Here is a 27295-nt window from a genome sequence, read left to right as displayed (position 1 = left end):
AAAGTTAGGGGAAATGTGTGTGCGTCTTATGGAGCAAATGCAGGCTGCGCAGCTATCCCAGAAGCCAGAACAGCAAGAGGGATTGCTGCTTTCACTGCGCAGCGATCCCTCTTGCTGTTCTGGCTTCTGAGATTCAGAATATTTTTTTTCTTGTTTTCCTCCTCCAAAAACTAGGTGCGTCTTGTGGTCTGGTGCGGCTTATAGAGTGAAAAATACGGTACTTCTGTAAAGTATCTTTACTGAAAGACCACCTTAAAGACACTACCTCTTGGCTTTGGCTGACAGCACTTCTTTAGTGTGAAGACTATATTGTCTGTCCTAAGCATCTGTCCTTTTAAATGGTCCATCAACTCCTTCAGAGATAGAAATAACCGATCAGATCCATGTAAACGACATCCATCTTTAGTCATTTCGATCTGGAAGTTCTTGTACTGTTTTGTAGGGTTCAACATTTGCTGTGGGGAAGGAAGGGAGACAGAATAAATCATCATCAAGTAAACCCAAGTAACATGGAGATAATAATTAGGTCTAAATGTATTCCTGAGGAGATTCCAGTAAATGCAGTGAAATCATACTAGAGGTTTGTTTATCAAGCATTTGATTAAGCATTTTCATCCTATCTTGTGACACAACGAAGGAGTCCTGGATGATTCATCACATGTATGATAATGAGAGGAAACATCACATGTATTTTCTCAGCCAGAATCTGGAACAATGTCATCAAGAGCTTTGCCATCCAATGTAAGTTGATCAGTTAACAGTGCCATGTCAATCAGAGAGGTACAATGACAGATGATTTCAGAACTCCTTGGCATCAAAATTTCAGATTAATACTTTAGCTACACATAGATCACACTCCAACTGGTAGTAGAAATACTACAGATGAGAAGGAACCGCCACAACTAGATTATTATTTAATCAACCACTCCCTGTCTCTAGTTTACCTTCCAGACAGCAGAAAGGTACATAGTATGGAGTCTGCTTAAATTTGTCACATGCAGAAATAGACTCAGCTAGTTTCAGCTTGGAGGCTCTCTCAGAAATAAGTGGGAACAAAATGTCACACTTGTACTGGAGTCTCATGAGCATATAAAACTAGCAAAGGCAAGACTTTTGTCAATCCTAAATCCATAAATTATTTTTTATAGATCAAAGTACAGTCTTTACAGCTAAAGCTATTGGGCATATAAATGATAACTCTTATCGTACCTGTGAGTATTCACTGCATATAACAGTCATGAGGATGTTATGGAAATCTGTACAGCTCCACCTCAGGACATACATCCCCTCCTCATTTCCTTCTTGCTTCAGCTTGTTGATCGCATAATCTGTGCTGGAAGTGTTCAGAAATGAGCAGTTATACTCAAAAAGCCTCTTGAAAGCAAGTCTGTCATGTAGCAAAACTGAGCCAATTTTTTTAAAAAATATGGGATAACCACAGCATAGACATTTCAAGTAGGGGCCATCAGGAATTCCAAATAAAAATAAGAGTGAGAAATTCAGAATATGAAGTTCAGTTTTCATGACCTTAAAAGTTTGGAGATTCTGTAAATAGCAGTTTAAGAGCAAGTTCAAATTTTGGACTGTGACTCATATTTCTTAACATTTGTTTTTTAAAAAAACACGTTTTAAAAGATTATTTAGAAAGCATTCCACCACCAAGAATACCATGCTTATTCAAAAGTACCACCATATGGAGGTATCTTCTCTAGATGTTCATATTACTATTATTAAGTTAACCAGTGGCACTGAATGTGGGAAGGGAATACTTTAAGAACAACTTTAGCAGCTGAAGCTGTTATCAGTTCCTTCACTTCAATGTAACCGTTTACTTTGGTTTTAATTATTCTGCAGAGTCCAAAGTAGCATTGGTGAGACATAACGTGCATGTTGTTTATGTGAACAAAACTTTACAAAGTATAGTATTTGAAGGATATCAACTAACCATATTGGACCATGGCAGCCATTTTTAATGTTGTGTTTTATCAAGGGCGGCGCGACATCAGTGCAGAGATAATGATGGGCATCTGCAGTAAGCCTGAAATAACCATCTATCAAAGCGGCAAATGACAAAGCTTCCTCACACGAAGACAGCTTGAATTCCTAGAGCAGAAAAGTAATTTCATGAAGAATTATTCCTCTTTAGTGCAACACCTGATTTTCTACCAAAGGGCATAGAATTCAGGAATGGTAATTTTGTTATCATTTGCACAGAATTCAAAAGTGTATGAACATGTGTAATGGGATCTAGAGCTCTTACCATCCTTTTGTTATCTTGCTTGTAAATGCAGACTGTGGACTCCTTGATCACGAGGTGAGTAATTTCGGGAAAGTAACAAAAACTATTCCATTCTTCTCTCTTACTTTTTTCTTCGTTTTTCTTGGCTTTGCCATCTGATCTTTTCCTCTTTGTTTTGTGTTTCTCTCTCTCGCTCTGTGTAACCTGTGTGACATAAACACATGTAGATTAGGAGCAGAAAGATAGAAGAACCCTGAACCTGAACAGTTCTGGAACTGTGTGTTGTGCTGTGTGCTTGCACAGAAAAGACATAAAAGAACACTGAATGATAAAAGTGAAATCAAATTAATTGTAGGCAATTGTGTTGGCCTACAAAAAGGCAGTTTTATATTTCTTCAATTATAACTGAATTACAGGGCTTGTCCACATTTCTGCTTGTCCCATAATGAGAAAGCATGGGTCCAAGCAGTTTTTCATTTGTCCCAAGGAAACCCACTGTTTACCACTGAATCGGAACAAACATCAATCTGCAGAAAAACAGTTTGTTCCGATTCAGCAGCAAACACTGGGTTTTCCCAGGAGAAAATGGTGTGGCAAGTGGAATGAGCCCCAAATGAGGCTTTAGAAGTACAAGACATCCCATTAGTATTGAACCATGATATGAGCAGGTTTGCAATGCAAACACCTGCTCTTTCATTCATTCTTGATCATCTCACTCCCATAAAACAAAGAGTTCAAAAGTCCTATAACTGAAAAGATCTCTGTCCATTGTCTGAACTTCCTTCTGTTGTACAGTCTTGTTCTAATGAAACCTTATTTAAGAAGACACTTCTACCAGTACAAAGGGTGTTTATAAATAAGTAAACACATCTAAGCCATAGCTACTGACTGGCTGCAACTTTCATGACCTCAGAGGCTGGGTGGTTTACCTATTGGATTCCTGATTATAGCTGTTTCTGAAATTAACGATGCTGTACAGATGTTATTTAAATAAATAGGTGAAATGCAACGAAACAATTCCTCTAGCACAAGGACTTTTAGCTAGGCAATGGAACTGGCACTTATGCCCATTAGGATACTTACAATTGGTTTCAGCCGCCACTGGATTCCATTATTGCCTGTTACCATCACTTGATAACATGGGATGATCTCAGAGTAACCCGTGTCAAAGATCTTCTCATTCTCTGATGAAATCAACAACGAGGCAGTCTCGAGTATTTCTGCACCAAAATGTTGCGTTAACGTTTCCAATGTCGCCAAGTATTTCACCTTCAGATCATGCGGAGAAACGCTGCTGTCGCAAATGGTCTTCTTGTTAAATTCCTTAAGGAAATCCTTGAAAACGTTGTTTATCCGTGTTCTGGTTAAGAAGTTCCTCTGTCTTATGGTCTTGCTCAGGCTTTCGGGAATATACCGTTTATAGCTGGGAAGGGGTGGGGAAGAGATGCATATTCATTGTTTCTGTCAATGTTTCATTTATTCTAAGCTGCCCAAGGGGATATTTCATGAAAAACAATGTATAGAGAAACAAAAAATCCTTCAAAATATCAGATAAAAATACTGAATACATATACGTAAACACATAAAAGCATATTTGTTGTTTATGAGTGCAATGTATTTAAAGATATGTGGTTCAACTTATTCTCCTTCCGGCTCAGAAACCTCTCCTTGAAATAGAGGGTTGATATCCTTTGATGTGTCCACCACTGACAGAAGGCACAGTTTCCCTAACTTGGGTCTCCAGCTGTTTTTGGACTATAACTCCCATCATACCTAGATTGCAGGGCCCTAGTGGTCAGGGATGATGGGAACTGTAGTCCAAAAACAGCTGGTTGGGAAACCTTGATCTACAGTAGGCATTCCCAAATTGTGATCTGAAGACCATCAGTGTTTGACAAGATTTATTCAGGAAGTCTGCAGTCTCTGTGTGTGGATTTGTGGTTGAAGATGGGAGATAGCACAACCACTGCACTGAATATTCATATTATTTTTAGTTATATTTGTATCGCTTCTTATATTGTATTGCAGTTTATTGCTCAGGTCTGATGGTTACTGCAGACTTGATGGAATATATGTTTTGTTTGATGAAGTATATTCGATTTGTTTCTATTTCTTTATGTATTGAATTGGGGTGGTCTATGGCTCTTAGCAATAAAGATCAGCAGCAATAAAAATACAATTAAGAACCATATAGCTTGGTCAACTGCCACACTCTACACAAAATGTGCCGAGCAGAGACAGACGACCATCCTGCATCACATGTCCAGATGGAACAGCCACTGAACACCTTCCCTTGACCAAGGCTAATGCTTCCGGGGACATAAAGGAGCTCTTAAGAACAAGTCAGAGAGTTTACCTGGCCCCAACTGCTACCATATTAGTCATGACTAGCTAATAAAAGTAGTGTTCTGGACAACAGTAATAAGGAACAGTGAAATAAATGGAGCTAAAGGGAGAAGGTAATGCTTCTGGTAACTGCAGAAATGTGCTACTTGATTGGTACAGTTGAGACCAGGCTGAAGATTTCCAAGTCAGCAAAGCCCTGGCTAAACTACTCTCTTGTAGTCATGCAATATCAACAAGACAACACAGGCACATACTGTTGCTTTGCAAACAACAGGAGACAACTGAGTGGTGTGGAATTGTGTCAGGGATTCTGAGGGGAGAAGGGAAGAATTCAATCACATCAACTACTGAGAGACACACCATTAAAATGCTTTGAGTTCAGTGAAAACTTAAGTCATTACAGTTCACACCAATAAAGGTTCAGGACCCGCTATGGCACATTTGTACTATGAATGCCTTCAACTTCATAAAAACTTTTTAAAAATAACAATTCCGACTCACCTGAAGTCTCTGGAAACATCTGGCAACTTCAGGTCTTTTTTAAGTGCATAGTGTGAGATTGCAAGCACAGCCATCCCCAGACACTCATTTTCAATTTCATTAATCTCCTGGTCATTTTTCGGATCCCGAACTGGTGCAAAGCATCTTATCAAATCATTTTGTCCCTAATCAGAAAGTGGGAGAAACCTGTTTTTAGCTAAAGGCATGGCTATATCATTTCAACCACCAGAAACCCATGAAGAAAACTATGTGAAACATTTTAAAGCTTGAATCAGCAAATGGGCAAGGCCACTTCTTCACGACAAAAAAGAAATAGTTAACACATATAGGATCAAGAGGCCCAGGTGTAGGATGCAAAAAGGTTCACAAACCTAATTTACTTATATCACATTATCTATAGGTAACTTTTCTGCAGATGTGCATCTAAAGAAATATAAAATCTAAATGAATCTATTAAAAAAAATTGTCGAATATTTAGTCAGTAGTGGCCAGTGGTGTGGGTGGAGCAACATGGCTCCCCCTGCTTCCCAATACAGTGTGTCACTTATTGAGAGGCAAGGTGCAGGGAGCTCAATGTGCAGCATGTGGAGGGGGGAAGCATCAGATTGGCTCCATTGCCAGGCACAACACTGGGCCAAGCTCCATGTGCCCTTACCCTTGGCAAGCACCAGTGGCCCACCCCACTTCACTAACCACTACTGCATTTAGACAGTGTACGAACGGAGAACTTAAATGGGATTTTATATGGATCATTTTAAAAATAATCGATCAGGTCATGAACATGATCATGAGACCTACCCCCTCCTGAAGAAACAAAGATAAAATTGTACTGATAATTTTTTTAAAAAAGGATGCTGCTGCTATACCACCAAACATAAAATCACTCTCTAACTTACCTGTGCAAAGATATATTCTAGTGAACTTGCATCAAGTAGAGGTGTTCCTTCTTGTGCTAGTTTCTTCTCATAAGCACTCTTAGATTTCTTTGGAGAATGTCGCCAGACCGGGGGTTCGCTTTCGTTTGTCCCATGCCAATTAGTAAAGTAAAACCTTGAGGAAGTAAAGAACGGGACTTAAGGAAACTATGTGATGTCATGTGCAAAATTTAACCTTTTTAATATAAGACTGGAAAATAAGGACTCAGCAAATACCAAAATAGAACCTGGTCAACAAAAATAACAATCAGCTAATTCGCTCATAACGACTCAAGTTGAGGCTGCTAATTTAAGAGTAGCAAAGCCATCTGCAGCTTATCTACCTAGTCCCTTATACTGCTCCCTCCCAAGCCCCACAACCTCCTTGTGCAGCCCAAGCTAGTGATGGCCGTACAACCTTCTTAGCACAGAATTTCCCCTTAACGTGACTTAATCCCAGCAACTACCTCATTTTTTGCCCCATAGGGCGCACCGGCCCATAGGACGCACCTAGTTTTTTTTGGGGGGGGAAATAGAGGGGAAAAAAATTATTTGCCCCCCAGGCGTGGGGCTGGGGCGGGGGATGCCCGAGCTTCCCCCGACCCCAGCCCCCAGAACAGGCTGCTATCCGCAAGCCTAGGGAGCCCGGCAGGAAGTCGCGCTGGTCTCCCCAGGCTTGCGGATATCTGTCCCCCGAGCTTGTGGGGCTGGCGGTGGGGAGAAGCGCGCTTCTCCCCACCGCCAGCCTCCAAACCAGGTTGGGGAATAGTGGGATGGCAGCGCTCCGCCTCCCCGCTGTCCCCCGAGCTTGTGGGGCTGCCAGATATCTGCATGAAGCCCGGGGCGCGCTGTGCAGTGCGCCCCAGACTTCAGGATGCAGACTGCTATCCGCAAGCCTTGGGAGCCCAACAGGAACTCCCGCGGAGCTCCCAAGGCTTGCGGATAGCTTCCTGAAGCCTGGAGAGCGAGAGGGGTCGGTGCGCACTGACCCCTCTCGCCCTCCAGGCTTCAGCGAAAGCCTGCATTCGCCCCATAGGACACACACACATTTCCCCTTCATTTTTGGAGGGGAAAAAGTGCGTCCAATAGGGCGAAAAATACGATACTTCCTGCTGGCCACTAGCATCACTCAGAGTAATGACCACACAAGGTTGGGCAAAACAGAACATTAAACTCCACCCAATAGGTTTGTGACCTTGGGGGGGAGGTGAATCCAATTTACCATATTTAATATCTGGTACAGTACTGTTTAGTTTAATTGTGCCACTAACAATACTGTCACTGAAGCGATGAAAACAAAGTAATTTTAAAAGAGCATTCTGATAAACAGGTGGTGCTATCCTGTTCACATGGATCTCTGGAGCAGAGTGGGCAAGAGTGAGCTGAATACTGGAAAGTCCACAGTTCAAATCCTCCCCATGAACTTACTAGGTGGCTTTAAGTTTTGTGAAATATAAGTAATAAAGGAGGATTCTGATGATAAAGATCAACTGAATTAGAGCTGGGAGGTGGGTGGTATAATATGTATGCTTAGGAATTAAAAGCTAGAAAATTGTGTGTGTGTATACATTTTATATATATATATGTGCGCATTTGAAGTAAATAATGATGCATGAGTCTGGGAATGGCCACATCTCCATCGGATCAGCAGATATACCTTCTCATCTATCTCACTGCTCTACTTTATGTAGCCTGGAAATACAAACCATCCTAAAAAGGGTGTGTGGAAATGAATATGAGAAAGCAGCCATTAATTTGCGTTTTTGTTCCTTACACATACACAAATTAATAGCCTCTATCTTGTATCTGTTTTTACTTTGCTGTTTTTTGGACTGTAGCCAATTTCTCTTTGTGCTAAATAGGACAACCCCGCCAGGGTTCAAAGAATATATTTTTGCAGGCTACAAAATGCTGTAACAATTGTTCCAATGGCAGTCTGAGATCAACGTTACCTCAAAGACCATGTTTCAAGAAACCCACAGTTCATATAAGTTTAAATTCTTATATACAGAGACTATAAGAAGTTCAGATCCTCCTGTAGTAAGTAGGGTTGATATATGTCCGGCAGTGGCGTAGCGTGGGTTGTCAGCACCCGGGGCAAGGCAAGTAATTTGCACCCCCTAACCCGTGGATTTGCGCCCCCTAACCCGTGGATTTGCGCCCCCTAACCCTAACCCCCAGATGTTGTGCCCGGTGCGGCCGGCCCCCCCTGCACCCCCCACGCTACGCCACTGACGTCCGGAATTTTCCGGACATATCCGGAATACCGAGGTTGGCAGCAGTGTCTGGGTGGAAATCGGAAGAATGTCCATGAAAATTCGGGTGTATGTCAGCAGTGCCATTTTTGTCAATTTTTCATAAAAATAGTTCAAAAACAGCATTTTTTAAAGTGATTTTGGGAAAAAAAGGCTGAACAACTAGGGGGAGGGGAGCTCTGTCCAGATTGTCAGTGTTTGAAATATGGCAACCCTAATTGTAAGGCTACATCAAACCAAATAATTATGACTTTATGCATGGCTTAGCTATTCATTGAGCTTATACCTAATCTTCTCTCAACAACCCTGGAAACTCAAGGCAACAATCAAATAACAAAAGTTACAATAAAATCATTTTGTGTCATAAGCAGTAAGACTAAAACCTTTTCAAACCTTTCAAGTCAGACTCTTGGAAAGAGATATCCATGGCTATAGTCTGAGGACTGGTTGCAAACTGAATTAAATACCATATTCTACAGAAAGGCACAGGTATTTGAAAAGATTTAACAATGGAATAAAAGTCTTGTTACATGTACCTCATGCGATAATGTACTCGGAGTACAGTTTTGTCATCTATTTGGAAGACATGATTCGGGGCATACCACAGCTTTGTGTGTTCGTCAAAGAGTGCAAACAGGTTGTGGCACAATGGAGATATAGCTGTTAAAAGAAAACAATGTAAGTTCATCAGCTTGGGGAAAAGCTCACTAAATATGTATTCACACAAGTCCTTAAAAAGAAAGAGGAGATGGGGAACTGAGCAGAGCACAAGACACCTAGAACTAAAGGGCACGTTGCATGTGAATAGCAGCCAGTCAGCACTGTGTGCCAATCTGGAGGGGGAGTTTACACAGTACTAGACACTTGTGACGACAAAGTTGGATAAAACAAATACAGAAACTTCAGCCCTGTTTGCATGTTAGCAATCATGAGAGAAGTGGGAACTGTTTTAACATAAGTTGTCAATAGAAGAACAGAGGAGATATTAAACCACCCTTATGAAGGCAGCCCTGTTTAGAGAAGCTTTTAATTTTTAATAGACTATTGTATTTTAATATTCTGTTGAAAGCTACCCAGAGTGGCTGGAGAAACCCATGCCTACAAATATCACTCAATTCAACCAAAATATAGCAAAGTTATTGCCTGTTCCTTTCTTTTTGTTGGGGGGGGGAGTAGGGTATCTAGCACAAAACCCCTTAATTTGGTGGATATTGGTCTGCACAGGAAAAAATCCATCTACTGTACTTCTGTCAAAGGGACTTAAAAAAATTATATCCATAACAGCGAGTGTGGGACGCATGATGCTTCGTTTTTCAGTATCAGGATGCAGGCCTGCATCCTAAACCAAATCTGACAGCCTCAGAATTGCTTCAGATCAAATGTTGCTCTTTTCCAAAGCAAGGTACAAACCAAATATTGTGACCAGTGCACACCTTGGTAAGATGGAAGAGGACACATTAGGGAACAGGACATATTAAGGAGGACTTAATGGGTCACATTTATACATGGTGTCCACACAAGCAGAGGCAAAACTGAGAATTTGTTAAACTAATAATTATGAATGAAAAGGGGGGGAAACTAATACAATATCTAAAGGGATATTTTTTTAAAAAAAATCAGAAAATTATTATATTTAAACCAGAAAAGGTTGTTGAGAATGGAATAGAATGAGTTTGAGTGTTGGCAACTGGTGGTATTTTCTTTTTGGGACTGTCTGTCGTAGTTTAAACCAATGCTAAGGACTGGAGGGATTGTGTTCATGGTTTGATTGCCTCGTATTGCGCTTCATTTTTACTTATTTTGTTTTTTATATGTTGCATTGTATATTTGTAAGTCACACTGAAAAGCTTTTATAAAGCTACTAAGCTTCATAAATATTACGATTATTTTTGCGGCAGCATCCTGGAGGGCCCAATCTTTCACTGGATAAGGCAGTGAAGCCATGAATTCTTGGCCAACTCTAAATCCATTAAGGGAAAACAAACTCTAATTTTCTCAAGGGAATCACCTACAGAGAAAGTGTGTTCCAAAGGCCCACAAACAAGATTAAAGGGGGGGGGAGAAAAACCTATTTGGGGAATTTCAGCAGACACTAGGCTACAGCAGACTAAGCTAACTGCATTGGCATTCAGGTTAAACAATAGTATAGAAGGCAACTAAAACTCACAGCATTTCCGGGCAGCTTCAATGCAGAGGTCTTCTGCTGTATACCTGCCAGACGTATACCTAAGAGAAGGCTTCTCTTGCAAATAGAATGCTACTTCCAGGCCTGGTTCTTGAGCTTCTGTGTTCACTTCATTTTTCCTGGAACTTCTCAGTTTGGCACAGAAAGCCATGGCTTTGCAGTCTTCTCTTACATTAAAAAACTATATACAGGTACATGAAAGGGGAAGAACCAGAGAACAGTACACAGAAGAGTTAGATTGTACTTCCATTTCCTACACGTCTTGCAGCTAAGGTTGTGCAGGCATCTGGGGATAGGAATCAATGTGAGAAAAAGCTCCAGAAAATACTATTAAAAGTAAAGACTCTAGTAACTATGGTCAATTTTGGATACACAGTTTTCTTGCAACAGTAAGATGCTAACAAAGAATACTATCCAGCTTTTAAGGCACAAAATTTTTTGGCTGGGACTGACAGTCAATATTAGTTTCTTGATCTTCATTGCAATTAACATCAGCTATTCTGTTTTGGGCCTGGGATAAAAAAAGTTTCAGTGCACTGTCACAGAAAGTCATTTTATCTGGAACTGCTTTTGCTCTTTCACCTGCTTAGTGAAATGAATGGCTTAATGCCGTTTCTGTACATCTTTCTATAAAGTGTTTTTTAAAACTTAAATAGTGCTTTCCTCCAAAGGTGGGTGGCACATACCAGATATCTCACTGCAGCAGCCAGCTATGGGCAATTCAGAGGTGTAGGGTAGCGAGTGGGCTGAAGGCTGTACAGGTGGCTCCAGCTATTGATAGATCCAAGACCAGTGTACAGGTCTTGATCAATGAAGAGGGGCCAATTTTAGAATGCTGCTAGTGAACAAGTCAAATGGTAGCTTCTCCTCTGCTCTACACCCTCTCAAGCTCTGATTCTGGTTCTATGTTTGCTAGAACGTAGATGCCCTCTCACATGGCACAAGCCACTACTAACAGGACACACACTCCTAATGATGTAAATACCAAGACAGTATTCCAACAGTAAAAGTACACCACCACAAATCTGACACTGCTGAATTTGGACTCAACTAGTTCTGGGACTGTCACTCATCACAGAAATTAACAGATCATGCTCCACCTCTGTATCACCAGTGGCTCCCTAGTTCAGAAGGGGTCACCCATGCAGACGAGTTGTTGCATCAATCTAACTGGATTCTGGATTCATTTGTGCTCTGCATAGCATTGAGACACACACTATTGTTTCCTGCTTGACTTTGTGATCTCACTTTGTTGAAGAAGAAGAAAATCCTTTCTCTCTGTACTCAGGACATACATGCCTATCCACCTAAGTACCACTTTGAGCAACTGACAAAGTGGGCTCTGGCTAACCAATTCTTATACTATAACAAATTTAATCTTTAAGTTGCCACAATACCACATATGCTATTGACTGGCAGGAAACAAGGACTAAACTGATTTTTTAGGAAATGGTGTGTGGTTTAGTCTTAAATTTGCTAACACTGTAATTACATTAAAATACATACCGGCATTTATATGGCTGTTTGAACTTCCAAGCCAGCTAAATAGATGTGACTTCAAGATAATCCAGAATTTAGTCAACCCTGAACAAGAGAACAGAAAATAGTATCAAATCCTGAAATTTTAGGCTACAGGAAAATGATGCCAAAGATAATTTTCAGTTTACCAGAACAGGGTTTTAGGAATGCTCTAAAAATACGATACTTTAATCATCTAAATGTTCTAAACTAGAGTGGCTATATATATTTGAGGTGGGGAGAGAGAGATTTCCATTCTGTCTACTTATAATATAGCTAAAATACAGAGCTAAAGCCAACTTTTCAAAAACTCTCATCCATGTCTACTGATGTTCCAAACATCCCATGTTATCATTTTACAACAGCAAGGAATCTTTTTTCCATTGGAGAGCCACATGTCCTCATGGACAACAACATTTAAGAAGTGGTGGGAATAGTAGGTGGAGCAATGGCTACATTTTAATCATAGGCAAAAGTATCTGAGAATGTAAAGCAAGATTGGCAGGGGTGTGGCCTGGGACAAATGGTGTAGCCCAGTGGTTTTCAACCAGTGTGCCATGGCACCCTGGGGTGCCTTGAATGATAGTCAGGAGTGCCACAAGCAACACTGGCCTCTGTCCCTCTTTCCTTCCTCCTCTGTTTCCCTCTCACATCTCTGCCTCCCAAAGGATTGCACAGCTGTTTGATGCTGCAGCAGCTCTGGCTACAAGCTTCCCAGGCAAATGGTGCCTCTGGGGCTGACCAGGGGTGCTTCCCAGGCTGCTGTGGGGCAGTGTGAAGAGGCACCTCTCTTTGGGGCAGAAGGGGGAGCTCAGAGACCAGGGCGGCAGCTGCGGCTGCCCGGAGGACTCCCAAGGAGAGGGGAGAGGAGAGGAGGCTGAGGGAACACTCCATAAGGAAGGGTGTTTGAAAAAGGGTGAGAAGCTGCCAGCTCTGCAGGAAAGGGGTGACATAACTCAGCATCTATGAGTCCCACAAGGGTGCTGCAGAAAGAATGTAGTTGGGTCAAGGGAGCTGTGGACTCAAAAAGGTTAAAAACCTATGGTGTAGCCTAAGGAGAGTCCTGAGGGATGGAGAGAAAGGCCCTCCCCTATTTTACAATCACAGAACATGATGATGTTAGCACCTCCTAGTATTCCACTCCATAGGGTCTCACAGCAAAATTAATTTCTCCTGAAGACTACAGAATCTAGACACTCATTGGAAATGTTTTTTTAATAATAACTTAATAGAGGAACAATGCATTTGAAAATTGATAATACCACAACCACTGAAACATTTGTAAGAACTACTATCAAGGAAGAATACAGATTTAAAGATGAAAAATAAAACCTACAGCTTTCCCGAAAACCTCAACTCAAGTCAAAACTATTGCTTTTGAGAACTGCTTTTATGCTACACTTAACCCTTAACTCTAGACTCCAATTATAGCAACTATTCCAGGAATACAGAAAGTAGTGAGTGCAATTCTTTTGCAATAATCTTCTAGGGGCCAAAACAATCAATGCCCAGTCAATAAGTACTTACTGCAAAACTGTCCTCATATTCTTGTATTCAGTAGGATTTTTTCATTTTTAATTTTTAAAAAGCAGCTCTTCAGCAACAATCTAGTCAGTGGGACATAGTCATCCACAATATTCACCTTGGTTGCTGAGTACTCCGTATCCAGCAAATGACACCATTTATCTAGACACTTAATACAGTTGTATCATGGGAGAAGAACAGAAATCCACACTTATGATCCACACAAACTATACACCTTGTATGCTCTTGAGCATTTCTACTGCTTTGGGAGAATCATGCCAGGGTGCAAAGAGCAGTTTCTTCCACCACCTGCTGCAGGGATTTGTGTAAGGTGGAGGGTGGAACCTCACTGCATCCTTTGGCTTGTTGTTGTCTGCTCTCTATGGCAATGGTCCCCAAACTGCCCACCCCGCACCCCAGACTGGCCACAGACTGCTTGAATATTACTGAGGGTTTTGGTGAGCTGCTTAAGGATTTTTCTGTTGTTGTAGCAATTGTAATGCACTGTGTTAGGTGCTTTACAATTTTTAATTCTGTGGTCCATGCTGTAAGACCACAGGGACAAAGCTGACTGCACTTTGGGAACCCTTGCTCTATGGTGTTCTATTAATACATATTCGTTGGCTAAGTATATTTAAAAGCAAGTGACAACTGTAAAGTATTTTGGGTCTGGCTCCATATACCTCGGAAGTCGAACGCCTTGCGAGTCTTGGCTCCCGAACGCTGCAAACCCAGAAGTGAGTGTTCTGGTTTGCAAATTCCAATCGGGTTCTGCGGGTTCCGATTGGCTGCAGGAACTTCCTGCAGCCAATCGGAAGCTGTGCTTTGGTTTCCGAATGTTTTGGAAGTCAAACAGACTTCTGGAATGGATTCCATTCGACTTCCAAGTGGTTCTCAACCTGCGGGTCCCCAGATGTTGTTGGACTACAACTCCCATCATCCCTGAGCTCTGGCCTTGCTAGCTAGGGGTGATGGGAATTGTAGTTCAACAACATCTGGGGACCCACAGGTTGAGAAAGGCTGTCTTAAGGCAAGACCAATAACCTTGGATGGTGTGAAAAAGCACGTAATATACTGGATATACTGATGAATAATTATTCCTCTACTTGAAGCAGTAGATGTGTTAGACATTAAGAACTTAATATTATAATGGCAATTGTTTGCCCGTAAGCAGTAGCTTAATTTAGCTACTGAAAATAGTATGACATGTAATCCAGAATTTAAAATTACTCTTAAAATATTAATGTTGGAAGGCAGCTTTAGGGCATTAGGTAGTGTTTACAGAAATCTATGGCCAACATGAAAAATTAACAGCATTATAATATCTATGTACTGCTAATGGAGCTATTTCACTATTGGAAGAAAATTGCAAGGACAGCCACTAAAATCACAATTCTTTTAAGGATATTAATGGAGGAAAACATTAAAGGATTCCACTGTTAACTTCCATGGACAGGAAGGGAAACCAGTTCCTTCACAACTGAATCTTTATCTTGTTACCCAAATACTTCTTAGTAAATCTGAATAGCTGCAACTCATCTTCCCAACCAATTTTTAAGAAGTGTTTCAGATTTGGGGAAGGCAGCACATAAATAAACCAAACAATTATTTTTTGCACCCTACTCTTCTAACCAAAGGGCACCAAGAGCAGATAATTTTTATTACAAGACTTTTATGCCACTTTTCAGGACTGGGGTTCTTTCAAAGTAGCTCACAATTAAAACAACAGAAGCCTGCCCGTTATCAATACAAGCATTAAAACCACATTTTAAAAAAAGAAAAACTCACAAACATAAAAAACACTGAAGGCCAGACAGAATCACTTTGCCACACAGGCCTAATTTAAAAGGTGTTGTGTTGTTTTTTTACACAGCACACTTAAAATTCAATAAGGAGGGAGCCAGCTATACAGCTAGGGCAGGGTTTCTCAAACTTGGGTCCCCATCTGTTGCTGGACTACAACTCCCAAAATCCCTAGCTAGCAGGACCAGCGATCAGGAATGCAAGGATCCTTTTCAATTACCTCCGAAAACTATTCCCATGCACTAATCATCTGGCTAAGTGTTGGGTCTGGTAAGCCCCAGGATCCTATCTGATCAAATGCTGGCTTTTCCCTTGTCAATCATAGTCTTCCTTTCCACTAGTCATAGCACAGTAGTACAGGTCAGCAACAAGTGAAATATGAAGTGGCTCTATGGTTGGCAGCACAGACTGACAGCACAACCAGCAGCTCATTTTATGATCAGATGAGGTACCTAGCACAAAATACACCAATTATAAAATACAATCAGAGCATTTGAAAAGAATAACAGCTTTATCTAGATTGCTTTCAGTACTTACCATATTTTTCCGTCTATAAGATGCCCCCATGTATAAGACGCCCCCTATTTTGGGGGACTCCAATTTAAGAAAATGGGGAGAGATGTATCCATGTATAAGATGCCCCCAAATTTTTGACATTTTTTTAAAAGGAAAAAAGCCCTAGTCTTATACACGGAAAAATACGATATTCAGTCATAGTACAAAAGAGTTCAAAAATGTTCTGTGCTTATTTAAAAAAAAAAAACCAACACCACCACTTTACTGATCAGCTATTGCTATAGAATCACATTTACCATTTAGTTTTCACACAAAGATATGCATTTGACCAACTTTATGAGGGAGAAATATTAGGTTGCACTATAGACCATAAGCCTCAAAGAACTACAACTACAAAAGTTTTATTGTTAAAATAACCATGATTTAAATCAGTGACAGAGAACCTGTGATCTTCCAGATGTTGCTGAACACCAGATCCCGTCAGCCCCAGCCAGCATGGCCAGGAATTATGAGACTTGCAGTCCCAACCACTTCCAGAGAGCCACAGGTTTCCTACCCCTGATTTCCTGTTTCCAGGAAGTGTGGGAAAAGGAAAGCAGCCCTTCATAGTACATGGAGTCTTTTTGGAGTGACACATAAGGAGACACATGAGTCAGAGCTACTCTGGAATTCAGCAGATCTGTTCTAACCTTAAGATCAGTCTATTCAAATATCTGTACCTCTAGGATCCTTATCTAAGGTAGCCACATTCTATTGGCCAGGCATTTCTTCTGACTAGGGAGGAGAATCCTTCCTCTGCCCCACACACATAATTTATAGCAAGGTATGGGGCAAATCAAGAAAATGGGGGCCTGAAAGGTGTCAAGATGCAACAGCCAACTAGTTCTGTACTGCCTAAGAAGGAAAAGAAGACCTTCTCAGGGCATCAAGTGAAAAATTCATTCTCTCTCTCTCTCATCAGATATATTTTAGGGATGTAGCTAACCCTGTTCCCTCACCCACATGCAGATGTTAGAGAACTCTTTATTTTGTTTAGTTTTGTTTCTCCTCATCCTAACCACTACTTTTCACCAGTTGGCTTCTACTTCCCCTTTGAATGATGGGGTTTGGTTTTATTTCTCTGAAGAAATGCTGAATTTGCTAAAATACATGTAGGGGGGAAAGCTGATTATATTTAATGTAACCTGACCCACTCCCCCCAAAGGGTGCATGTATGAGGCCTTTGAGAAAGAATTATATATAGATATGGTCCAAGATCATGAAGGAGTTCATCATTTCTAAAGGAAATTGCATCCCCCTCTCCACACATAAATATTAGCAAAATGTTTAGGTGAAGAGATGCAATGGCATGCACACATACACACACAGTCACACACACATGTGCAATAATGAAGAACAAGCGTAAAGTCTGCCTTAATACAGGTGTCTATTTTAAAGCAGTATTTTACAGAAAAGCATAATCATATTTGCTCAAAAGGTCTTGTTTAGCCACACACTAATGCACTCTATGTAATTCCAATTCAGCTGGTGCAGCTCTGGGTACAAGTACAGTGGTACCTCGGGTTAAGTACTTAATTCCTATCGGAGGTCTGTTCTTAACCTGAAACTGTTCTTAACCTGAAGCACCACTTTAGCTAATGGGGCCTCCTGCTGCCGCCACGCTGCCGGAGCACGATCTCTGTTCTCATCTTGAAGCAAAGTTCTTAACCCAAGGTACTATTTCTGGGTTAGCGGAGTCTGTAACCTGAAGCGTATGTAACCTGAAGCGTATGTAACCCGAGGTACCACTGTACAGTCTTCCCTTCCCTTCTCACCCCCCCACCCTGCCCTATAACATGATGAGATCTAGAGAAAGACCTACTGGCAGAAGCATTTGGAGTACACGTATGCCCCGCATTCCTCTACTTGTCTCACCACTAAAAAAAGTTACTTAAAGTACCCGTGAAGCACCTTATTTTTTGCTGATAAAGGACAAGTAGAAATATATCCATGGTATAAGGTAAAGGTAAAGGGTAAAGAGACCCCTGACCATTAGGTCCAGTCGTGGCCGACTTTGGGGTTGCGGCGCTCATCTCGCTTTATTGGCCGAGGGAGCTGGCGTACAGCTTCTGGGTCATGTGGCCAGCATGACTAAGCCGCTTCTGGCGAACCAGAGCAGCGCACGGAAACGCCGTTTACCTTCCCGCTGGAGCGGTACCTATTTATCTATTTGGACTTTGATGTGCTTTCGAACTGCCAGGTTGGCAGGAGTAGGGACTGAGCAACGGGAGCTCACCCCGTCACAGGGATTCGAACCGCCGACCTTCTGATCGGCAAGCCCTAGGCTCTGTGGTTTAACCCACAGCGCCACCCGCGTCTCATGGTATAAGGTACTTGCTTACTAATGGGGGGTTTTATATCAGAACCCCCAACACAAATCAGTGTATTACATATGAAGAAAAAGAAGAAGACATGCACAGTCCTGAGAAGGCTGAACTGCTGTATAAAAATATATAGAAGATAAGCTAACGTAGAGTTATTTATCTGGGCAATTTATGTAACATAAACATTCAAAGAAAATTCCTAAGCAGTTTCATCTTTTTCATGAGACCCTATTCTAGTCACTGCACAATTACTCATTATAATAGGCTCCTCTGGTCCCTTCAAGTATTCAAGATAGGACACTTTCACACACACAAATCCACTTAGCATCAGAGATCTACCATGGCTCCTGCATTGCTATAACACCTGCAACAGCTTCAGCTAAAAAGGTGTGGTTTCCTGTACACTTTAAAAAGAAAAGAAAAAAATGCATTACTTTTCTCCATATGTGGGCAAAGTGAATACGCTGAGGCCCACACTGCAATTCATATATTTTAAAATCAAGAGTCGTTTTTTAAAAACTGCTTACACATGCTTCAACAATTAGGTAATTCACAAGAAATTTGTTTTTGGCAGCAATCTACAACACAAAAAACAAAAAAGTATTTTGACATCAAATTCCAAGTAAACAAGCATAGGAATGAATGGAGCTTAATGGGACTTACAGGTAAGCATGTATAGGACTGTCTGCAGCCATAGTTACCAACAACTCCTGTAGCTAACATGCAACTGTTTACTTTTAAAGTAAGATCAATAGATTGATCTTACCCCATAAATCTTATTGCCTATGAAGAGAAGGGCTTCAGGCAAGTTACATTTAGATTCTTAATTCATCCCACCTTGAAGACTTATGGGTACATAATATTTTAAATATAGTAATAATAAACCCAAAGGAATACAGTTCCTTTAAACCCCTGATCTCTGCACCTGACAAGCCAAGCACCCTGCTTAAAAGACTGCAGTCCCATAATATGTGTCTGTCTCTCTCATCAGGAAGAAATACCACTACCCAGTGGGACTTACAATCACATGAATGCTTGCTCAGTAGTAGCCTAAATGCCCAGTGACATACATGAATATAAAATAGGTGGAAATGAACAGTCCATATTAGGTATTTTTAAGATGACCAAATAGTGAGCTCATTAATATGAGGGAGGGGGAGAGATGATTTCAAATTGTTTTCCATTGCACAAAGTGGTACTACCTAACTTTATTACGGTAATTTCATTCATAATGTTGCTTTATATTGCCATAGAAGGGGCACATCCATATTTCTTCACTTTGTCAAAACTATAAACTGTAACATTGTAACAACTGGCTCTAAAGAGCCTAACAGTTTGTGCTTTGGTCACATTTTAGCCAGTATCAGTGCTGATTGCAACACATTTTTCACCTGGTGCAAGTAAGTTTCACCTGGTGCAAGTTCATCAAGCTCATCCTGTACTCATATTGCTGCTTTACCACTCCTAAAATCTGAATACTAAGATGTATACATAAAACACAGTAGACTGAGCAGTTCAAAATAGGCTTTTTACAAGTACATTTAGCAAAACAACTGCTACTATTTTTCTCTATGACACAGAACTGTTCTTTCACACGAAGTCAATGTCCTTATGCAACATTGCTAATTGTGCCTGTGTCGGTTCCTCTTTCCTCCCCTTCCCACACCATTTGTCCTAGAAGGTCAGCTTCATTTCTCTGGCCCTCCCCCAAGCAAAACAGTAAACAGGGAACTTCCTGATGCTACAGCTTTCTTCAGAAGCCGTGCCATGATTCAAGATTAGGACTTTTCGTGCCCTTCTTCGAATGCTGTAGTTCAACATACAAAACCCAGCGATCGGCAACAGCTGCAAGTTCTTTTCTGGTTTTAAAGAAACCATATAGTAGCCTGTGTGTGGACGGGGTCATCTGGTTATCGAGAACTGAGCAAACGCAAACACAAAAACAGAACCCTCACTATTAACACCAAGCTGTCTCAAGAACACAGACCACCTCTGGTGCGATTATAAACAGGATGTCAGCCATCTCCACTTCTGGTTGTTTGTCACCAAAGCGCAACGACGACTTGTACACGCGAGCTGGCTATGTATGCAGAAGGGAAGGAAGCGGGTTCGCTTCTCTCTCTCTTCTCTTTTTCTGCAAACCTCTGGTCTCGTACTCAGCAACAAGTCCACCCGTCACCCCCCCCCCATCTCTTTTATTTGGGGTTGGGCAACAGTCGAATTTCTTGGCTTCTGCGGGACACCCCCCCCCGAAACCGCCTACCACTCAGTCGGGCCACCACCAACCCCCCACCGAGCTTGGTGCCGCCTACTCTGGCCGGCAGCAGCAGCAGCAGTTCTCGAGGGTTTCAGTTTCCCCAGTCCTGCCTGTAGGGCGCCGGGGATCGAAAGCACCGTCCAAAGCAGCAGCCCTTCCAGGGAGCTCCAGCCATTGCCCCACTCCCCGGAGGGAGGGAGGCTGGCGGGTTTCCCCTTCCCAAGGCGGTCCCGCCTCTTGCGCTGAGTCCCCACCCTTGGAAAAGCACCGCGGGGGCGGGGGGAGAGCTTTGTGGGCAGGAGCCCCCGAGCCCTGTTCTACAAATCGGGCAAGCGCGACCCCCAAGCTGGGCGGGCCAGGCTTCTAAGACGGCAAAAGAAGAGTCACCCCCGGGGGGGACGCCATTCACCCCGCAGCGCCCCGGCGTATGAGGAAAAGAGGGCTCCTTTCTCGCCCTGCGCCCCTCGACGTACTCACCGCTTCCATGGGCGCCTCCTTGGGCGAAAGGGGTTCCGCGCTACTGCTGCTGCTGCCCGACCTCACTCTCTGCCCCACATACTTTCCTCTCCAGCCAGAGCAAGGAGGGTGGGGGAGAAACGCGGGGCTTTCCAGGCTCCGACCCCAAGGGGAGTCGAGGTCCGCTCCCGCCCACGCAGGATGGCGACGGACCCACTGAACCCCTCAGCTGCTCTCGCCGACGGCTGAGTGAGGAAGCCAGCTCCGCCGAGCCAGTGCGCAAGCGCCGGGGGGTTGCCCAGCGCAGGCGCACTGAAGTTTCCTCAGCCTTCGCTACGTTTTCGGTCCGTCCAGCCGTGTGTGTGTGTGTGCGTGTGTGCGCGCGCGCGCTGTTGCTGGAGTGCCTTTCTCGTGTTGCCACCCTCAGAACCTCTCCAGGAGGAGGCACACGAAGAAGGGCCCCATAAGCTGATCTCAGGGTCCGGCTAGGTTCATTAGGAAAGAGGCGGTCCTTGAAGTATTGCCATCCTAAGGCTTCACAGGTCAAAACCAGCACTTTGAATTGGGCCCAGAAACTAATTGGTAGCCAGTGCAGTCGGACCAGGATCAGTGTAATATGCTCAAAGTGTTCTGCTCTGGTGAGCAACCTGGCTGCTGAATTCTGCACCAGCTGAAGTTTCCGAACTGTCTTCAGAGGCAGCCCTATGTATAACACAGTGCTGCAATCTAACCTTGAGCTTACTAGAGCATAGACGACAGTAGTTAGGCTATTCGTGTCCAGATAGGGATGTAGCTGAGCCACTGAGGCCATCTGAACCTTGAGCAGAGGATTAAGGAGTACCCCCAAGCTATGAGCCTGCTCCTTCAGAGGAAGTGCAACCCCATCAACAGCAGGCAATCTCCCACCCATCCAGTCTAGGGAGCCACCCACCAACAGTGCCTCCATCTCATCTGGATTGAGTTTCAGTTTGTTGGCTCTCATCCAGTCCATTACCGAGGCAAAACACTGGTCCAGCACTTCCATTGCCTCACCTGCAGATGTAAAGGAGAAACAGAGCTGAGTGTCATCAGCTGATGTACTCCAAACCTCTGGATGACAACCTCACCTAGTGGTTTTGTGTAGATGTTAAACAACATACGGGATAGGACTGAACCCTGCAGAACCCCACATTGAAGGTTCCACGGGGCTGAAAAGCATTCCCCAAGCAACAGCCTCTGGGAACAACCATCCAAGCAGGACTGGAACCACTGGACAGTCACTCCAGAAGGATACCATGGTTGATGGTATCGAAAGCCGTTGAGAGGTCGAGAAGAACTAACAGGGACATGTTTCCCTTCTCTCTCTCTCGACAGAGGTCATCTTACAGGGCGACCAAAGCAGTTTCTGTGCCAAAACCAGCCAAAACCCCAATTGATCCAGAAAATCCCATAGCACATGGATCTGGTCTACAACCTGCACCTAGATGGAGGGGAGAGTGGTAGCTAGGGGGGCGGGCGCACTGGGTGCCACACTGCAGGGGATGGCACTTACTGCGCCAGAGCCATGCATCTTTCCTGGGAGTAATGGGGTGGCTCAGGCGCCTGCAGGCTCCATGCTGCCCGAAACAGCAGTGTGGGCAGGCCTCCCCCTCAGCCACTCTGCAGTTGAGGGAGATGCGGTGGGCGGACTCTGCACTGCTTGAAAAAGCAATGTACCTGCACCACCCTGAGCTCCCTAGCTATGAAGGTCTGGCTTCCACCAAAGGAGCAGCATTTGATTAAAAGGACAGAAAAAAGGGGGTGGGGCATCTTCTGTGTCTCTTTGTTCAAGCCTGTCATTGTGCTCCTAGGACCTCCCCCTAACCTACCTCATTCAAAGTTGAAAAGCTAAACCTCTGCCCACTAACACCCAGCAGAGCAGGGCCCCATTCTCCCTTGGCTGAGAGTCATACCCTAGCAGTTCTTCTGCCTTATTACTAACAGCTTGCACATTTTAAATACTGTAGTGAGCATGTTCGTGCAATTGTTACACAACACCACTTTCTTAAACAGATGGGTTAAAGATGAGGCATTTGTAAAGATTCTTATCAGTGTATATCTTGAGAAATTATCTAATGATGCCAGACCCAGTGTAGTTAATAGAATATTTCTACAATCAGTCATTGTTTGAGTGACAAAAAACACACACTAGAAAGCTGATCTAGAATAAACAACCCTAGAAGTTAACTGACTCAGAATGAACTTCTAGTGATTTTCTCATCCTATAAACGGAGGCTGTGTATATATTACCATTTTCTCCAGCTCCAGTGGTGTTTGAAGCCAAGTACACATAGCATTAGCCACAATCCATATGCATCCAGTGTGTGCAGTAATGTAAAAATGTGACCTGAAATACAGGGGGGGGGACATCTTCGCAGATGGAGACCCTTCAACAAATATGAAGGATAAGAGATTTTAAGCAGCAAAATAACTGGCTAACATGTTCCTAAGCATTTCTACTCAGAAATAAGTTCTATTGACTTCAATGGGGCTCACTCCGAGTTAAGTGGGGTTAGGATTGCTTAAAGCTGAAAGTTCCCAAAGAGATTAGATAAAACAATCTGAAGGTATAATGAGATAAAATATAGTATGTACAAATATGCATTCATCTATCACTGCCTGAAGAAGGCACTCAAAAGCAAAATGGAAAATGAAGATTAGCATTCCCAGGTAGGAAGTTCAAGCACCAATGAATACTATAGGAAATTTATGGGGACTTCCGGAGGCGGCGCGACCGGTAATGGCTGCCTTCTCCGAGTAAGGAGAAGGGAGCTCCGCTGTAAACGGGTCGTCCGCTACGGCGAAGCGGAGACCCATCCAGGAAAACCACAGGTGGCAGAAGCCTGTGGTCTCGGGACCCGGCGGGCGCCAGAAGCAGCCCCCAAAACGTTGAAGGGACCCCGTAAGGGGCTCCGGATCGCGGAGGGGGTAGCGGCGCTGTGGGTCGTTGCGCAAACAGCGAAGTGAAGCCGCATTGCTGTTGCCGGTCAGCGCTGTCCTTTCTTCCTGCAACTTTTCTGAACTTTGGAAACTACAACCCGTGAGTAAATTTGGACATTGAAAACTTTCTGAAACTTTCGTCAACTTTCTGAAACTTTTTGAGAACTTTATGGAACTTTTAAAACTTTTTAAAAAAAAGTTGAAATTTGGCTGAAAACGGAGTGAGAATAAGCAGGAAGCCCATCTCCCGCGATACTGAACTTTAAGCAAAGAGCAGGAGGAGTGGAGACAAAAAGTTATGCTTTAACTAAATGCTGGCACCCTGTTAAAGCAGTTTTCTGAGTGAAAGACTTTGAGCTATTGACTTTTGCTGGTCATATGTGGGATGCACTGATATTCTTCTTCTGTGGTACCAGTGGATTATAAAATAAATAAGAATCTCTGGTGCTGGAGCTGCCTGAATGAGCACCAGTTTGCAACTTTGGATATATTGAATTCAGGTTTTGAAACATTCTGAGCTGGAACTGGATACTTTGAAACTGTTGCAGTCAAGGCACTGTAAGAAACACTGTTTTGCTTTAAGTTTTACTCTGCTAAAAATAACACACTGTGGAGGCGATAGACATGGATTTAAATTTATAAGTTTAACTTGGATTTGATCTTTTCCCTGAAGACGTATTAAGCTCCCTCTAGAGGATTTTGGGCTTACAGCAGTGACTTTGTTTTACTTTCCCTTTCCCGGCCTCTGTTTGACTATTGCATCTGGGACTCTGTTTTCTCATGGGAACAACTTGGATTGACCTTGGATTACAGATAACTTTGGAATGAGTGGCGCAAGGAGAAGAGGAAGGACTAAACAAACAACTTTAACTTTATCTGCAGCCTCACAGCGTAGATCTTCTGTGCCGGCCTTGCCTTCCACTTTGCCTCCAGACATAGAGGCGGCCTCCCTAATACAGGCAGGGGAGGGTGAGACAGAGGAGCTGCACCTGGGAGATATGGCTTCAGGGACAAGTAGCTCTGTCTTGAAGAAAATTTTGGAGAAACTGGAGGCTCTGGACAAGAAGGCTGATCTGCATACAGCTAAAATTGAACAGAACACAGAAAGTTTGAATAAGCTGACTGGACAAGTTGCACAGAATGCCCAATCCATTGGAGAATTAAAGGAGGCTGTAGGTGAAAATCGTAAACTGGCTGAAGATACTAGTCAAAGATTGGAAGAATTTGAGAAAGAAGTAAGACCACTCAGCAAACAAGTTGGAGAACATCAGATTTACTTTTTGATGACAGAACTGCGAAACAGGGAGACCAACTTGAGGATACGGTCAATACCAGAGGTGGAAGAAGATAATCTTATTGAATTTCTAACTAAGGAATTTGCCAAGTTTTGGGAGTTAGAGGAAAAAGACTTTAAAATTGCATCTGCTTTCAGGCTTGGCAGAGTCAGAAGGACAGAGAAGCCCAGAGATTGTTTGATAACATTGAGATCAAAGGAGGAAAGGGACAAGATTTTGGGCCTGCACTACGAAAAGTCACTAGACATCTTGGGCAAGAGAATTGAAATCTATAAGGACATTCCTAAGCAGTTGCTGGACCTTAGATCTAATTACACGGAATTGGCAAGACTGTTGAGAAGCAACGCAATTATCTTCAGGTGGGAGTTTCCACAAGGATTATCCTTTACCTACAGAGGGAGAAAGATCAAAATCAAAACAGTGGAAGATAGAGACAAGTTTTTGGGAGCACACGGAGAAGACCTCCACAAAGGACTTGGATTGCCAGCGCCAGAACCTCCAGGGGAGCCCGCCCCCTCGGATCCTCAAGGACCGGAGAACAAGGTACCACCCCAGAAAGAATAACCAGATCTATCCAGGATGTCTCTGCAGCTTTTGAGTTGGAACATAAATGGCTGTAACAGTCCCGAAAAAAGGTCTAAAATCTTTCATATTTTAAAAAAGGAACAATTGGACATTATATGCTTACAAGAAACGCATGTGATTAGGCTCCATAGAAAGGTGTTAATAAATAAAAGGCTTGGTCAAGAATTTATATCATCGGATACAGTTAAAAAGAGAGGTGTAGTGATCTATGCAAAAGAGAGCCTTTCACCAAAATTTCTCTTTAAAGACGAAAGTGGAAGAATCCTCGCAATAGAAATACAGTATCAAGGAGAAAAAATTTTGATATTAGGAATTTATGCTCCAAATGAAGGAAAATCGGATTTTTATAAGAAGTTGCACGAGATCATGCTGGACTATCTGGATTACAACAACGTCATCATGATGGGGGACATGAATGGGGTCGTATCAACAAATATGGATAAGTCACAGAACCAGAACATTACTAAAGAGGGAAGACTACCTAAGACCTTTTTTGAAATGACTGACAATATGGACTGGGTTGACATCTGGAGAGTTAGAAACCCCTTGGGAAGAGAAGGAACATTCTTTTCTGAAGCTCAACTGACTTGGACACGAATCGACCAAATATGGATAACTAGAAGTCTGGCACCTAAGGTGAGGAAGGTGGAAATCTGCCCCAAAACATGCTCCGACCATAACGCCTTGAGAATGGATATGACATTGATCCCAATCGGCTCCTTTAGATGGAAGATGAATGATGGCCTGTTTAGAGATCAAAGAATTGTAAAGAAGGCCCAAAAAACCTTAAAGGACTATTTTGAGATTAATTTGAACACTACGGTGGAAAAAAGAACTATCTGGGATGCAAGTAAAGCTGTGATGAGAGGGTTCTTGATCCAACAGAATTCCTTAAAGAAAAGACTGCAAAATGAAAAGAAAGATAAAATTCTGGAAAGTATCAAAGAGTTGGAGAAGAAGTTAAGATCTAACCCGAAGTCCCAACCGATTCTGAGAGAAATTAAACTTTATCAGGCGCAATATTCCAAGCTGATAAATCAGGAAATAGAATGGAAGATTAAAACAATGAAACAAAAAACTTTTGAATCGGCAAATAAATGTGGGAAACTGCTAGCTTGGCAGTTGAAAAGGAGACAAAGATTAAATACAGTAACAAACTTAGAGGTTGAAGGAAGGAAAAAAAATCTGAGTTTATTTAAAGATAATTATGAAAAATGTTGGTCAGAGATTAAGAGAGACTTGGATAGTTGGTCAAGATTAAAACTTTCATTGCTAGGCCGAATAGCTGCCATCAAGATGAATGTATTGCCAAAAATGTTATTTTTGTTTCAGACACTGCAGATTGTAGACAAGACAGAGTGCTTCCGGAAGTGGCAGAAAGATATCTCTAAATTTGTCTGGCAGGGCAAAAAGCCCAGAATCAAATTTAAAATATTAACAGATGCGAAAGAAAGAGGGGGCTTTGCCCTGCCAGACTTAAAGTTGTATTATGAAGCTGCAGCTTTCTGCTGGTTAAAAGATTGGTTACTTCTTGAAGATACGGATGTCTTGGATTTGGAAGGTTTTAATAATGCGTTTGG

At 42.6% G+C, this 27295-nt stretch overlaps 1 protein-coding gene across 1 annotated transcript in view; it reads right to left on the bottom strand.

Moving 5' to 3' along the window:
* The window catches only part of JAK1 (Janus kinase 1), a 33960-nt gene extending 12736 nt beyond the window's left edge, over positions 1–21224 (bottom strand). Inside the window, exons 1-11 of the mRNA XM_083621097.1 lie at positions 20899–21224; positions 11947–12024; positions 10423–10621; positions 8792–8915; positions 5983–6136; positions 5087–5250; positions 3323–3662; positions 2261–2443; positions 1946–2103; positions 1210–1333; positions 266–455 (exon numbers count right to left, since the gene is read on the bottom strand). Of these exons, the coding sequence (XP_083477223.1) occupies positions 266–455; positions 1210–1333; positions 1946–2103; positions 2261–2443; positions 3323–3662; positions 5087–5250; positions 5983–6136; positions 8792–8915; positions 10423–10621; positions 11947–11952 (1642 nt within the window). The 5' untranslated portion in view covers positions 11953–12024; positions 20899–21224. The remainder of the gene's footprint in view (positions 1–265; positions 456–1209; positions 1334–1945; positions 2104–2260; positions 2444–3322; positions 3663–5086; positions 5251–5982; positions 6137–8791; positions 8916–10422; positions 10622–11946; positions 12025–20898) is intronic.
* Positions 21225–27295: the final 6071 nt, after the last annotated feature.

Source organism: Podarcis filfolensis (assembly GCF_964270895.1).
Source record: "Podarcis filfolensis genome assembly, chromosome: 6".
Classification (NCBI taxonomy): domain Eukaryota; kingdom Metazoa; phylum Chordata; class Lepidosauria; order Squamata; family Lacertidae; genus Podarcis; species Podarcis filfolensis.
Note: the sequence above shows the minus strand (reverse complement) of the source record. Positions and strands in the feature narration are given on the sequence as shown.